At 37.6% G+C, this 16,032-nt stretch overlaps 1 protein-coding gene across 2 annotated transcripts in view; it reads left to right on the top strand.

The window, feature by feature from the left end:
• TMLHE (trimethyllysine hydroxylase, epsilon) overlaps positions 1 to 16,032 on the top strand; it is a 61,587-nt gene that overhangs the window by 28,384 nt on the left and 17,171 nt on the right. For both annotated transcript variants that reach the window (XM_044937574.2, XM_025277249.3), the window contains 2 exons: positions 5,543 to 5,822; positions 9,437 to 9,556. In XM_044937574.2, the coding sequence (XP_044793509.1) occupies positions 5,543 to 5,822; positions 9,437 to 9,556 (400 nt within the window). The remainder of the gene's footprint in view (positions 1 to 5,542; positions 5,823 to 9,436; positions 9,557 to 16,032) is intronic.

The following is a 16,032-nucleotide window of genomic DNA, read 5'->3' as shown; positions in this document are numbered from 1 at the left end:
TTCCAGAAAATTGCAGAGGAAGGTAAACTTCCAAACTCATTCTATGAGGCTACCATCACCCTAATACCAAAACCAGACAAAGATGCCACCAAAACAAAACTCCAGGCCAATATCACTGATGAACACAGATGCAAAAATCCTTAAAAAATTCTAGCAAACAGAATCCAACAACATATTAAAAAGATCATACATCATGACCAAGTGGGCTTTATCCCAGGGATGCAAGGATTCTTCAATATCTGCCCACAAAGCAATCAACATAATACACCACGTTAACAAATTGAAAGATAAAAACCATATGATTATCTCAATAGATGCAGAGAAAGCCTTTGACAAAATTCAACATCCATTTATGATAAAAAAAAAAAAAACCCAGAAAGCAGGAATAAAAGGAACATAGCTCAACATAATAAAAGCTATATATGACAAACCCACAGCAAACATTATCCACAATGGTGAAAAATTGACAGCATTTCCCCTAAAGTCAGGAACAAGACAAGGGTGCCCACTCTCACCACTACTACTCAACAGAATTTTGGAAGTTTTGGCCACAGCTATCAGAGCATAAAAAGAAATAAAAGGAATCCAGGTTGGAAAGGAAGAAGTAAAACTCTCACTGTTTGCAGATGACATGATCCTCTACATAGAAAACCCTGAAGACTCCACCAGAAAATTACTAGACCTAATCAATGAATATAGTAAAGTTGCAGGATATAACATTAACACAGAGAAATCCCTTGCATTCCTATACACTAACAATGAGAAAACAGAAAGAGAAATTAAGGAAACAATTCCATTCACCATTGCAACAAAAAGAATTAAATAGTTAGGAATATATCTACCTAAAGAAACAAAAGACCTATATATAGAAAACTATAAAACACTGATGAAAGAAAGCAAAGAGGACACAAAGAGATGGAGAAATATACCATGTTCATGGATTGGAAGAATCAATATAGTGAAAATGAGTATACTACCCAAAGCAATCTATAGATTCAATGCAATCCCTATCAAGCTGCCAACGGTATTTCTCACAGAACCAAAACAAATAATCTCACAATTTGTATGGAAATACAAAAAACCTCGAATAGCCAAAGCAATCTTGAGAAAGAAGAATGGAACTGGAGGAATCAACCTGCCTGACTTCAGGCTCTACTACAAAGCTACAGTCATCAAGACAGTATGGTACTGGCACAAAGACAGAAATATAGATCAATGGAACAAAATACAAAGCTCAGAGATAAATCCATGCACCTATGGACACCTTATCTTCGACAAAGGAAGCAAGACTATACAATGGAGAAAAGACAATCTCTTTAACAAGTGGTGCTGAGAAAACTGGTCAACCACTTGTACAAGAATGAAACTAGAACACTTTCTAACACCATACACAAAAATAAACTCAAAATGGGTTAAAGATCTAAACATAAGACCAGAAACTATAAAACTCCTAGAGGAAAACATAAGCAAAACACTCTCTGACATAAACCACAGCAGGATCCTCTATGACCCACCTCCCAGAGTAATGGAAATAAAGCAAAAATAAACAAATGGGACCTAGTTAAACTTAAAACCTTTTGCACAACAAAGGAAAATATAAGCAAGGTGAAAAGACAGCCTTCAGAATGGGAAAAAATAATAGCAAATGAAGCAACTGACAAGGAATTAATCTCAAAAATATACAAGGAACTCCTGCAGCTCAATTCCAGAAAAATAAGCGACCCAATCAAAAAATGGGCCAAAGAACTAAACAGACATTCCTCCAAAGAAGACATACAGATGGCTAACAAACACATGAAAAGATGCTCAACATCACTCATTATCAGAGAAATGCAAATCAAAACCACAGTGAGGTGCCATTTCACGCAAGTCAGAATGGCTGCTATCCAAAAGTCTACAAGCAATAAGTGCTGGAGAGGGTGTGGAGAAAAGGGATCTCTCTTACACTGTTGGTAGAAGTGGAAACCAGTACAGCCACTATGGAGAATAGTGTGGAGATTCCTTAAAAAACTGGAAATAGAACTGCCTTATGACCCAGCAATCCCACTGTTCAGCATACACACTGAGGAAACCAGAATTGAAAGAGACACGTGTACCCCAATGTTCATTGCAGCACTGTTTATAATAGCCAGGACATGGAAGCAACCTAGATGTCCATCAGCAGATGAATGGTTAAGAAAGCTGTGGTACATATACACAATGGAATATTACTCAGCCATTAAAAAGAATACCTTTGAATCAGTTCTAATGAGGTGGATGAAACTGGAGCCTATTATACAGAGTGCAGTAAGCCAGAAAGAAGAACACCAATACAGTATTCTAACGCATATATGTGAAATTTAGAAAGATGGTAATGATAACCCTGTATTTAAGACCGCAAAATAGACACAGATGTATTGAACAGTCTTTTGGACTCTGTGGGAGAGGACGAGGGTGGGATGATTTGGGAGAATGGCACTGAAACGTTTATATTATCATATGTGAAACGAATCTCCAGACCAGGTTCAATGCATTATACAGGGTGCTTGGGGCTGGTGCAGTGGAATGACCCAGAGGGATGGGATGGGGAGGGAGGTGGGAGGGGGGTTCAGGATGAGGAACACATGTACACTCATGGTGGATTCTAGTCAATGTATGGCAAAACCAATACAATATTTGAAAGTAAAATAAATTAATTAATTAAAAATAAAAATTAAAAAAAGAAAATAAAGAATACATTTGAATCAGTTCTAATGAGGTGGATGAAATTGGAGCCTATTATACAGTGTGAAGTAGCCAGAAGGAAAAACACCAATACAGTATACTAATACATATATATGGATTTAGAAAGATAGTAATAATAACCCTATATGCGAGACAGCAAAAGAGACACAGATGTATAGAACAGTCTTTTGTACTCTGTGGAAGAGGGTGAGGGTGGGATGATTTGTGAGAATGGCATGGAAACTTGCATATTATCATACATGACACGAATTGCCGGTTCAGGTTCGATGCATGGGACAGGGTGCTCGGGGCTGGTGCACTGGGATGACCCAGAGGGATGTGATGGGGAGGGAGGGGGAGGGGGGTTCAGGATGGGGAACCCATGTACACCTGTGGCGGATTCATGTTAATGTATGGCAAACACGCTACAATATTTTAAAGTAATTACCCTCCAATTAAAAATAAATAAATTTATATTTTAAAAAATGGTTCGTCTAGTCAAAGCTATGGTTTTCCAGTAGTCATATATGAATGTGAGAGTTGGACTATAAAGCAAGCTGAGCATTGAAGAATTGATGCTTTAACTGCAGTGTTGGAAGAGACTCTTGAGAGTCCCTTGGACTGCAAGGAGATCCAACCAGTCAATCCTAAAGGAAATCAGTCCTGAATATTCATTGGAAGGATCAATGCTGAAGCTGAAACTCCAATGCTTTGGCCATCTGAGGCAAAGAACCAACTCAGTGAATAAGACCTTGATGTTCGAAAGATTGAGGACAGAAGGAGAAGGGGATGACAGAGGATGAGATGGTTGGATGGCATCACTGACTCAATGGACATGAGTTTGAGTAAGCTCTGGTATTTCGTGATGGACAGGGAAACCTGGCATGTTGCAGTCCATGGGGTTGCAAAGAGTCGGCCACGACTGAGCAACTAAACTGAACTGATACTAGAAGAGGACACCTAGAAACTTGTGCCTGGTTTTTTCTGGACTCAGCCCTATGTACCTTTTCCCTTTGTTGATTTCAATCTGTATCCTTTAACTGTAATAAACCTTAACTGGACTATAACAGCTTTTAAAAAAAGAAAGAAAGCATATCAAAAAACTGACTTTGCAAAATATTTGTAAAATATATGATTGTGTGTGTGTGTGTGTGTGTGTGTGTGTGTGCGTGTGTATAGTGCTATTAGTGTTCCAATAGAAAAATGTGAGAAAGAAGTGAACTATCATTAAACCACAAGTCAGGAAACATTTTCTAAAGGGCCAGATAGTAAAGATTTTTAATCTTTTTTGAATACACTGTCTCTGCACAACGATTCAGTTCTTTGGTAGTAGGGTAGAAACAGCTATAGAAAATATGTACTACACAGCAGATGTTAGAAAAACAATTCTGGGCAGGTTTGGCTACTAGCTCAGTTTGGTAACCCTTGCATGTAAAAAATATAGATGTCTAACAAATGTTCTTCTTCACCTTAAATAACTTAAATTTATTATAATAAGATGAGTTTTATTTACCAAATTAGAAAAATATATGTTTAAAAAATAAGAATACTCAATTTTGATGGGCATGCATATATGCATATATTGTTGGTGGGGATGAAAATCGGTAGACTTTCTAGAAAGTAATCTAGTTATATGTATCAAGACTTTTAAAAGTTTGTGTCTTTGGATTTAACAATTCTACCTTCTGTGTGTCTATTTTAAGAAAATTATCAGAAAAATGGACAAGGATGATCACTATTAAATAATAGGGAAACTTTCCAAAAATACAACTACATGCCCCGGGAGAACAGACTGCTTAGGTAAATCTTGGTAGTCCATATTCTGAAAATTATAGAAATTAACTTTTTGAAGCCTTAATTTTTTAATGATAAAATTATTCTTAGAATTTAAGTGACAAAGGTAGGGTGCAAACTAATACATATTTTCACAATATGTTATGTAAAGTAAAAGTATGCATACAAAAATCTAGAAGGGATGATTGCAAGCTGTGGATAGTGGTTTCATCTAGATAATCGAATAAGTATATCTGACCTTTTCATTTCCTCATACTTTTTTATGCTTTCCAAATTCTTTATGATATTTTTACTATAATGGTGTAGAAATTTGAAAGAGAGAAACAGAGACAGAGAGGTAGAAAGAAAAGGAGAGAGAAAATGTCAGGATAGCCTTTCACTCCTCTTGCTGTATCCTTTGCTTACTCATTTGCTTATCCTGAATATTTTCTAAAACATTTTAGGAGCTGACTTTTTGTAGAGCAGCGGGCGAAGTTATCATGTTGTACTGATATCATATCATTAGACCAAACTGACCTAATTCATTTATAAGAGGGAGATCGAGGCCCTTTACTATGTAGCTAAGTTTCATAAACTTATTTACCTGCTGGGAAGATTTATTTGTTCATTCATTCACTTATTAATTTATACTACTCAACTGACAAATATTTCTGTCTCAGGAACATTCTAGGCATTCATTTGAATTTGGTCTCATAAACAATACATATTTGCGTGTGTGCTAAGTTGCTTCAGTCGTGTCCAACTCTTTGCAACTCCATGTACTGTAGCCCACCAGGCTCCTCTGTCCATAGGATTCTCCAGGCAAGAATACTGGAGTGGGTTGCCATGCACTTCTCTAGGGGATCTTCCTGACCCAGGAATCGAACCTGCATCTCTTATGTCTCCTGCATTGGCAGACAGTTTCTTTACCACTAGTGCTACCTGGGAAACCCCATAAACAATACCATACGGGGTAATTGTTTGCTGAAAATAATATTCTTAACCAGTAAATTATTGGCAGTATATATAATTATTATTTTTAATACCTTTTATTTTTCCTAAAAAGGGCCAGATGGTCATGTGACTAGATATGATTTGGATTGGCTCATGAAAAACAGCTATGAAGGACAGAAACAAAAGGTCATCCAGCCTAGAATCTTATGGAATGCTGAAATCTACCAGCAAGCCCAAGTTCCAGCTGTAGATTTCCAGACGTTCTTAGAAACCAAGGAGGGACTGAAGAACTTTCTGCAGAACTTTCTGCTCTATGGAATTGCTTTTGTGGAAAATGTCCCTCCTACTCAGAAACACACAGAGAAGCTGGCAGAAAGGATCAGCTTGATCAGGTGAGTCATTAGTTTTCTTATATGTGCAGAAGTTAATTTCCAGAGCATGAATATCAGTAAAATAATATGACAGGTATGGTCACCCTTGTTTTACCAGAATACTCTGTGGCCCGAATAAGGAGATTACCATTTATAGTGCTTTATTTGAAGCCCAGATTTCTAATCTCTAAAGACACTTACATGTTGACTTCAAATATGATGACTTCAAAGTTGTTGTCTTTTCTCAAGCCCAGTGGCACTCAAAGTAAGAGTTATTCATTGTACACTAGAAAGAGCACTAACTTTGAATAAAGAGAACCAGACTGTAGTCTCAGTTCTCCCATCAAGCAGTTGGATAAACATACATTCCTACCCACAGTCACTGTCCCTGTTACCTCTATTTTCCCATCTGACCAGTAAAAGGATTGAATAAGATGTTATCTAAAGATATCTACTTTTGACCTATTATTCCTAAGGCTTAATTCAGACACTGGTTGTTAATAATAATGAGTCTGAAATGCAGTACTTGGATGCAATCTCAAAAACAACTGAATAATCTCTGTTCGCTTCCAAGGCAAACCATTCAGTATCACAGTAATCCAAGCCTATGCCCCAACCAGTAACGCTAAAGAAGGTGAAGTTGAACCATTCTATGAAGACCTACAAGGCCTTTTAGAACTAACACCCAAAAAAGATGTCCTTTTCATTATAGGGGACTGGAATGCAAAATAGGAAGTCAAGGAACACCTGGGGTAACAGGCAAATTTGGCCTTGGAATATGGAATGAAGCAGGGCAAAGCAAGTAGAGTTTTGTGAAGAGAACGCACTGTTCATAGCAAACACCCTCTTCCAACAACAGAAGAGAAGACTCTACACATGGACATCACCAGATGGTCAACACTGAAATCAGATTGATTATATTCTTTGCAACCAGAGATGGAGAAGCTCTATACAGTCAGCAAAAACAAGACTCAGAGCTGACTGTGGTTCAGATCATGAACTCCTTATTGCCAAATTCAGACTTAAATTGAAGAAAGTGGGGAAAACCACTAGACCATTCAGGTATGACCTAAATCAAATCCCTGATGATTACACAGTGGAAGTGAGAAATAGATTTAAGGGACTAGATCTGATAGAGTGCCTGATGAACTATGGACGGAGGTTTGTGACATTGTACAGGAGATAAGGATCAAGACCATCCCCATGGAAAAGGAAAAAAAGCAAAATAGCTGTCTGGGGAGACCTTACAAATAGCTGTGAAAAGAAGAGAAGTGAAAAGCAAAAGAGAAAAGGAAAGATATAAGCCTCTGAATGCAGAGTTCCAAAGAATAGCAAGGAGAGATAAGAAAGCCTTCCTCAGCGATCAATGCAAAGATGGAGGAAAACAACATAATGGGAAAGACTAGAGATCTCTTCAAGAAAATTAGAGATACCAAGGGAACATTTCCTGCAAAGATGGGCTCGATAAAGGACAGAAATGGTATGGACCTAACAATTGCACTCATCTCACATGCTAGTAAAGTAATGCTCAAAATTCTCCAAGCCTGGCTTCAGCAATACGTGAACCATGAACTTCCAGATGTTCAAGCTGGTTTTAGAAAAGGCAGAGGAACCAGAGATCAAATTGCCAACATCTGCTGGATCATTGAAAAAGCAAGAGAGTTCCAGAAAAACATCTATTTCTGCTTTATTGACTATGCCAAAGCCTTTGACTGTGTGGATCACAATAAATTGTGGAAAATTCTGAAAGAGATGGGAATACCAGACCACCTGTCCTGCCTCTTGAGAAACCTATATGCAGGTCAGGAAGCAACAGTTATAACTGGACATGGAACAACAGACTGGTTCCAAATAGGAAAAGGAGTACAGCAAGTCTGTATATTGTCACCCTGCTTATTTAACTTATATGCTGAGTAAGTACATCATGAGAAACGCTGGGCTGGAAGAAGCATAAGCTGGAATCAAGATTGCTGGGAGAAATATCAATAACCTCAGATATGCAGATGACACCACCCTTATGGCATAAAGTGAAGAGGAACTAAAAAGCCTCTTGATGAAAGTGAAAGAGGAGAGTGGAAAAGTTGGTTTAAAGCTCAACATTCAGAAAACTAAGATCATGGCATCTGGTCCCATCACTTCATGGGAAATAGATGGGTAAACAGTGGAAACAGTGTCAGACTTTATTTTTGGGGGGCTCCAAAATCACTGCAGATGGTGATTGCAGCCATGAAATTAAAAGACGCTTACTCCTTGGAAGGAAAGTTATGACCAACCTAGATAGCATGTTAAAAAGCAGAGACATTACTTTGCCAACAAAGGTCTGTCTAGTCAAGGCTATGGTTTTTCCAGTGGTCATGTATGGATGTGAGAGTTGGACTGTGAAGAAAGCTGAGCACCAAAGAATTGATGCTTTTGAACTGTGGTGTTGGAGAAGACTCTTGAGAGTCCCTTGAACTGCAAGGTGATCCAACCAGTCCATTCTAAAGGAGATCAGTCCTGGGTGCTCATTGGAAGAACTGATGTTAAAGCTGAAACTCCAATACTTTGGCCACCTCATGTGAAGAATTGACTCACTGGAAGAGACCCTGATGCTGGGAGGGATTGGGGGCAGGAGGAGAAGGGGACAACAGAGGATGAGATGGCTGGATGGCATCACCAACTCGATGGACATGAGTTTGAGTGAACTCCGGGAGTTGGTGATGGACAGGGAGGCCTGGCTTGCTGCGATTCATGGGGTCACAAAGAGTCGGACACAACTGAGTGACTGAACTGAACTAACTGATACTGTACAGCATTTAACCAGCATATTCACATCAATGATTTCAATTGTTTAGTATAGTAGTCCTGATAAGCGTGTATTTTATCTCCTGTTCTACTGATGAGGCGCTTGAGGATCAGATGTGTTAAGTGCCTGGACCAGAATTGCTCTGCTAGTAAGCAGTAGAACTGGAATTCAAAAGAGCTCAGGTTTTCTGATCTTAAGTACAAAGTTTTTTCCATTGCATTTCTAGGTAGTATATGGGTTTATGTTCTGTAGTACTACATGATACATAAACTGACTTTGTCATAGTTAATATTTTCCTTTTACTTCATAAAAACCAGATATAGCTCATTGTGTAGCAGATAGTATGCTGGGTCATTTATCTATGATGTCTATATCTCAAGGAGAGATACAGTGATACAGCAAGTCTCACTAAATACTTGCTAATATAAACTATTCTTTTCTTTTTTTTATTCTTCCATGTCTAAAAGGTGGCTGAAGATCTACATTAATCAGTTCTAAAAGCAGCTACCCAAAAACATCTTTTTCTATGTGAGGAAGGTGAGTGCAGGACAGAAATGTGAACCTGAAAGCTGTTCAAAGCAGACACGTAAACAGAGTGAAATGGTTCCCTATTTTCTGACTACATTATCCTTCCACTAATTCCCTGCAGCTTCCTAGAATATTACTCAGTGGTGGGCTCATTAAGACGGGTGATGAGTTCAACTGATTTCTTTACTTTATAGTTAGATATCTGAACCAAAAAAAAAATTATATTTTTATTTGTAAATAAAAAAAGTATTGTAAAGAGTCTTGAATTACAATAATGAAAATTTCAAATAGCTAAAAGGTCTTCCTATGCTGCATTTGACAGAGAAACCATCTATGGAAGGATGTGGTTTTTCACTTCAGACTTCTCCAGAGGTGACACTGCATACACCAAGCTAGCTCTGGATCGGCACACTGACACCACCTATTTTCAAGAGCCCTGTGGGTAGGTGGATTAGAATTTTCCAAAGTGAGATCATTACATGTGATGGTCTTGAATACTTTCTTAATCATTTTCTGTTTTATTTGAATCAAGATCATATCTGCTGCTGCTTACTTACATAATTATCTCTTTTCTCCTTAGAAATATCTTTTTTAAAGACTCATAGGAATAAAATTTTTTCAAATGATTGAAAATCTACCTTACTACATGAATGGATCTTAATTTTGGTTAATTTACATTTTTATCAAAGTGATTGCAAATAATTTACAAAAAATGTATTGATTAACCATTGGTTTGGGAACTTGTAGTTTTTCATATTTAGTTATGATATTGCAAGTTCAGTTCAGTTCAGTCGCTCAGTCATGTCTGACTCTTTGTGATCCCATGAAGTGCAGCACTCCAGGCCTCCCTGTCCATCACCAACTCCCGGAGTTTACTCAAACTCATGTCCATTGAGTCTGTGATGCCATCCAACTATCTCATCCTCTGTCGTCCCCTTCTCTCCCGCCTTCAGTCTTCTCCAGCATCAGGGTCTTTTCAAATTAGTCATCTCTTCGCATCAGGTGGCCAAAGTATTGGAGTTTCAGCTTCAGCCTCAGTCTTTCCAATGAATATTCAGGACTGATTCCCTTTAGGATAGACTGGATGGATTTCCTTGCAGTTGCAGGATCTCCTTGCAATTATATTGCAAAGGGGTCAATAGTCTAAACACAGCTGCTTTGGGTATGGTATTAAGAGGAATTTGAATCCAATTTACAAGAAGTTGGAGGGGAAAAGTGAATGAAAAATAACCTTTTTTTTTAAATAAAATCATTCATTTTAATTGGAGGCTAACTACTTTAAAACACTGTAGTGGTTTTGCCATACATTGACATGAATCTGCCACAGTGTACATGTATTCCCCATCCTGGACCCCCCTCCCACCTCCCTCCCCATCCCATCCCTCTGGGTCATTCCAGTGCACCAGCCCCAAGCACCCTATCCCATGCATCAAAACTGGACTGGTGATCTGTTCCACATATGATAATGTACACATTTCAGTGCCATTCTCCCAAATCATCCCACCCTCGCCCTCCCCCACAGACTCCAAAAGACTGTTCTATACATCTGTGTCTCTTTTGCTGTCTCACATATAGGGTTATCGTTACCATCTTTCTAAATTTGATACATGTGTGTTAGTATACCGTATTGGTGTTTTTCTTTCTGGCTTACTTCACTCTGTATAATAGGCTCCAGTTTCATCTGCCTCATTAGAACTGATTCAAAGGTATTCTTTTTATTTTTTTTTTTGATTTTTTTAAATTTTATTTTATTTTTAAACTTTGCAAAATTGTATTAGTTTTGCCAAATATCAAAATGAATCCGCCACAGGTATACATGTGTTCCCTATCCTGAACCCTCCTCCCTCCTCCCTCCCCATACCATCCCTCTGGGTTGTCCCAGTGCACTAGCCCCAAGCATCTAGTATCGTGCATCGAACCTGGACTGGCAACTCGTTTCATACATGATATTTTACATGTTTCAATGCCATTCTCCCAAATCTTCCCACCCTCTCCCTCTCCCACAGAGTCCATAACACTGTTCTATACATCAGTGTCTCTTTTGCTGTCTCGTACACAGGGTTATTGTTAGCATCTTTCTAAATTCCATATATATGCGTTAGTATACTGTATTGGTGTTTTTCTTTCTGGCTTACTTCACTCTGTATAATAGGCTCCAGTTTCATCCACCTCATTAGAACTGATTCAAATGTATTCTTTTTAATGGCTGAGTAATACTCCATTGTGTATATGTACCACAGCTTTCTTATCCATTCATCTGCTGATGGACATCTAGGTTGCTTCCATGTCCTGGCTATTATAAACAGTGCTGCAATGAACATTGGGGTACACGTGTCTCTTTCCCTTCTGGTTTCCTCAGTGTGTATGCCCAGCAGTGGGATTGCTGGATCATAAGGCCGTTCTATTTCCAGTTTTTTAAGGAATCTCCACACTGTTCTCCATAGTGGCTGTACTAGTTTGCATTCCCACCAACAGTGTAAGAGGGTTCCCTTTTCTCCACACCCTCTCCAGCATTTATTGCTTGTAGACTTTTGGATTGCAGCCATTCTGACTGGTGTGAAATGGTACCTCATAGTGGTTTTGATTTGCATTTCTCTGATAATGAGTGATGTTGAGCATCTGTTCATGTGTTTCTAAGCCATTTGTATGTCTTCTTTGGAGAAATGTCTATTTAGTTTTTTGGCCCAGTTTTTGATTGGGTCCTTTATTTTTCTGGAGTTGAGCTGTAGGAATTGCTTGTATATTTCTGAGATTAGTTGTTTGTCAGTTGCTTCATTTGCTATTATTTTCTCCCATTCTGAAGGCTGCCTTTTCACCTTGTTAATAGTTTCCTTTGATGTGCAGAAGCTTTTAAGTTTAATTAGGTCCCATTTGTTTATTTTTGCTTTTATTTCCAATATTCTGGGAGGTGGGTCATAGAGGATCCTGCTGTGATGTATGTCAGAGAGTGTTTTGCCTATGTTCTCCTCTAGGAGTTTATAGTTTCTGGTTTTACTTTGAGATCTTTAATGCATTTTGAGTTTATTTTTGTGTACAGTGTTAGAAAGCATTCTAGTTTCATTCTTTTACAAGTGGTTGACCAGATTTCCCAGCACCACTTGTTAAAGAGATTGTCTTTAATCCATTGTATATTCTTGCCTCCTTTGTCAAAGATAAGGTGTCCATATGTGTGTTGATTTATCTCTGGGCTTTCTATTTTGTTCCATTGATCTATATTTCTGTCTTTGTGCCAGTACCATACTGTCTTGATAACTGTGGCTTTGTAGTAGAGCCTGAAGTCTGGTAGGTTGATTCCTCCAGTTCTATTCTTCTTTCTCAAGACCGCTTTGGCTATTCGAGGTTTTTTGTATTTCCATACAAATTGTGAAATTATTTGTTCTAGCTCTGTGAAGAATACTGTTGGTAGCTTGATAGGGATTGCATTGAATCTATAAATTGCTTTGAGTAGTATACTCATTTTCACTATATTGATTCTTCCAATCCATGAACATGGTATATTTCTCCATCTATTAGTGTCCTCTTTGATTTCTTTCACCAGTGTTTTATAGTGTTCTATATATAGGTCTTTAGTTTCTTTAGGTAGATATATTTCTAAGTATTTTATTCTTTCCATTGAAATGGTGAATGGAATTGTTTCCTTAATTTCACTTTCTGTTTTCTCATTATTAGTGTATAGGAATGCAAGGGATTTCTGTGTGTTGATTTTATATCCTGCAACTTTACTATAATCATTGATTAGTTCCAGTAGTTTTCTGGTTGAGTCTTTAGGGTTTTCTATGTAGAGGATCATGTCATCTGCAAATAGTGAGAGTTTTATTTCTTCTTTTCCAATTTGGATACCTTTTATTTCTTTTTCTGCTCTGATTGCTGTGGCCAAAACTTCCAAAACTATGTTGAATAGTAATGGTAAAAGTGGGCACCCTTGTCTTGTTCCTGACTTTAGAGGAAATGCTTTCAATTTTTCACCATTGAGGATAATGTTTGCTGTGGGTTTGTCATATATAGCTTTTATTATGTTGAGGTATGTTCCTTCTATGCCTGCTTTCTGGAGAGTTTTTATCTTAAATGGATGTTGAATTTTGTCAAAGGCTTTCTCTGCATCTATTGAGATAATCATATGGTTTTTATTTTTCAGTTTGTTAATGTGGTGTATTACATTGATTGACTTGTGGATATTGAAGAATCCTTGCATCCCTGGGATAAAGCCCACTTGGTCATGGTGTATGATCTTTTTAATGTGTTGTTGGATTCTGATTGCTAGAATGCTGTTAAGGATTTTTGCATCTATGTTCATCAGTGATATTGGCCTGTAGTTTTCTTTTTTTGTGGGATCTTTGTCAGGTTTTGGTATTAGGGTGATGGTGGCCTCATAGAATGAGTTTGGAAGTTTACCTTCCTCTGCAATTTTCTGGAAGAGTTTGACCAGGATAGGTGTTAGCTCTTCTCTAAATTTTTGGTAGAATTCAGCTGTGAAGCCGTCTAGACCTGGGCTTTTGTTTGCTGGAAGATTTTTGATTACAGTTTCAATTTCCGTGCTTGTGATGGCTCTGTTAAGATTTTCTATTTCTTCCTGGTTGAGTTTTGGAAAGTTGTACTTTTCTAAGAATTTTTCCATTTCTTCCTCGTTGTCCATTTTATTGGCATATAATTGTTGATAGTAGTCTCTTATGATCCTTTGTATTTCTGTGTTGTCTGTTGTGATCTCTCCATTTTCATTTCTAATTTTATTGATTTGATTTTTCTCCCTTTGTTTCTTGATGAGTCTGGCTAATGCTTTGTCAATTTTATTTATCCTTTGAAAGAACCAGCTTTTGGCTTTGTTGATTTTTGCTATGGTCTCTTTTGTTTCTTTTGCATTTATTTCTGCTCTACGTTTTAAGATTTCTTTCCTTCTACTAACCCTGGGGTTCTGCATTTCTTCCTTTTCTAGTTGCTTTAGGTGTAGAGTTAGGTTATTTATTTGACTTTTTTCTTGTTTCTTGAGGTATGCCTGTATTGCTATGAACTTTCCCCTTAGGACTGCTTTTACAGTGTCCCACAGGTTTTGGGTTGTTGTGTTTTCATTTTCATTCGTTTCTATGCAAATTTTAATTTCTTTTTTGATTTCTTCTGTGATTTGTTGGTTATTCAGCAGCGTGTTGTTCAGCCTCCATATGTTGGAATTTTTAGTAGTTTTTCTCCTGTAATTGAGATCTAATCTTACTGCATTGTGGTCGGAAAAGATGCTTGGAATGATTTCTACTTTTTTGAATTTACCAAGGCTAGCTTTATGGCCCAGGATGTGATCTATCCTGGAGAAGATTCCATGTGCACTTGAGAAAAAGGTGAAATTCATTATTTTGGGATGAAATGTCCTATAGATATCAATTAGGTCTAACTGGTCTATTGTATCGTTTAAAGTTTGTGTTTCCTTGTTAATTTTCTGTTTAGTTGATCTATCCATAGGTGTGAGTGGGGTATTAAAGTCTCCCACTATTATTGTGTTATTGTTAATTTCTCCTTTCATACTTGTTAGCATTTGTCTTACTGCGGTGCTCCCGTGTTGGGTGTATATATATTTATAATTGTTATATCTTGTTCTTGGATTGATCCTTTGATCATTATGTAGTGACCTTTTTTGTCTCTTTTCACAGCCTTTGTTTTAAAGTCTATTTTATCTGATATGAGTATTGCTACTCCTGCTTTCTTTTGGTCCCTATTTGCATGGAAGATCTTTTTCCAGCCCTTCACTTTCAGTCTGTATGTGTCCCCTGTTTTGAGGTGGGTCTCTTGTAGACAACATATGTAGGGGTCTTGTTTTTGTATCCATTCAGCCAGTCTTTGTCTTTTGGTTGGGGCATTCAACCCATTTACGTTTAAGGTAATTACTGATAAGTATGATCCCATTGCCATTTACTTTATTGTTTTGGGTTCGAATTTATACACCGTTTTTGTGTTTCCTGTCTAGAGAAGATCCTTTAGTATTTGTTGGAGAGCTGGTTTGGTGGTACAGAATTCTCTCAGCTTTTGCTTGTCTGAAAAGCTTTTGATTTCTCCTTCATACTTGAATGAGATCCTTGCTGGGTACAATAATCTGGGCTGTAGGTTATTTTATTTCATCATTTTAAGTATGTCTTGCCATTCCCTCCTGGCTTGAAGAGTTTCTATTGAAAGATCAGCTGTTATCCTTATGGGAATTCCCTTGTGTGTTATTTGTTGTTTTTTCCCTTGCTGCTTTTAATATTTGTTCTTTGTGTTTGATCTTTGTTAATGTGATTAATATGTGTCTTGGGGTGTTTCGCCTTGGGTTTATCCTGTTTGGGACTCTCTGGGTTTCTTGGACTTGGGTGATTATTTCCTTCCCCATTTTAGGGAAGTTTTCAACTATTATCTCTTCAAGTATTTTCTCATGGTCTTTCTTTTTGTCTTCTTCTTCTGGGACCCCTATGATTCGAATGTTGTAGCATTTAGTATTGTCCTGGAGGTCTCTGAGATTGTCCTCATTTCTTTTAATTCGTTTTTCTTTTACCCTCTCTGATTCCTTTATTTCTACCATTCTATCTTCTAATTCACTAATCCTATCTTCTGCCTCTGTTATTCTACTATTTGTTGCCTCCAGAGTGTTTTTTATTTCACTTATTGCATTATTCATTATATATTGACTCTTTTTCATTTCTTCTAAGTCCTTGTTAAACCTTTCTTGCATCTTCTCAATCCTTGCCTCCAGGCTATTTATCTGTGATTCCATTTTAATTTCAAGAGTTTGGATCAATTTCACTATCATTATTCGGAATTCTTTATCAGGTAGATTCCCTATCTCTTCCTCTTTGGTTTGGTTTGGTGGGCATTTATCCTGTTCCTTTATCTGCTGGGTATTCCTCTGTCTCTTCATCTTGTTTAAATTGCTGAGTTTGGGGTGTCCTTTCTGTATTCTGGCAG

This window comes from Bubalus bubalis, chromosome X (genome assembly GCF_019923935.1).
Source record: "Bubalus bubalis isolate 160015118507 breed Murrah chromosome X, NDDB_SH_1, whole genome shotgun sequence".
NCBI classification, from domain to species: domain Eukaryota; kingdom Metazoa; phylum Chordata; class Mammalia; order Artiodactyla; family Bovidae; genus Bubalus; species Bubalus bubalis.
This window is presented reverse-complemented; position numbering and strand designations above follow the sequence as displayed.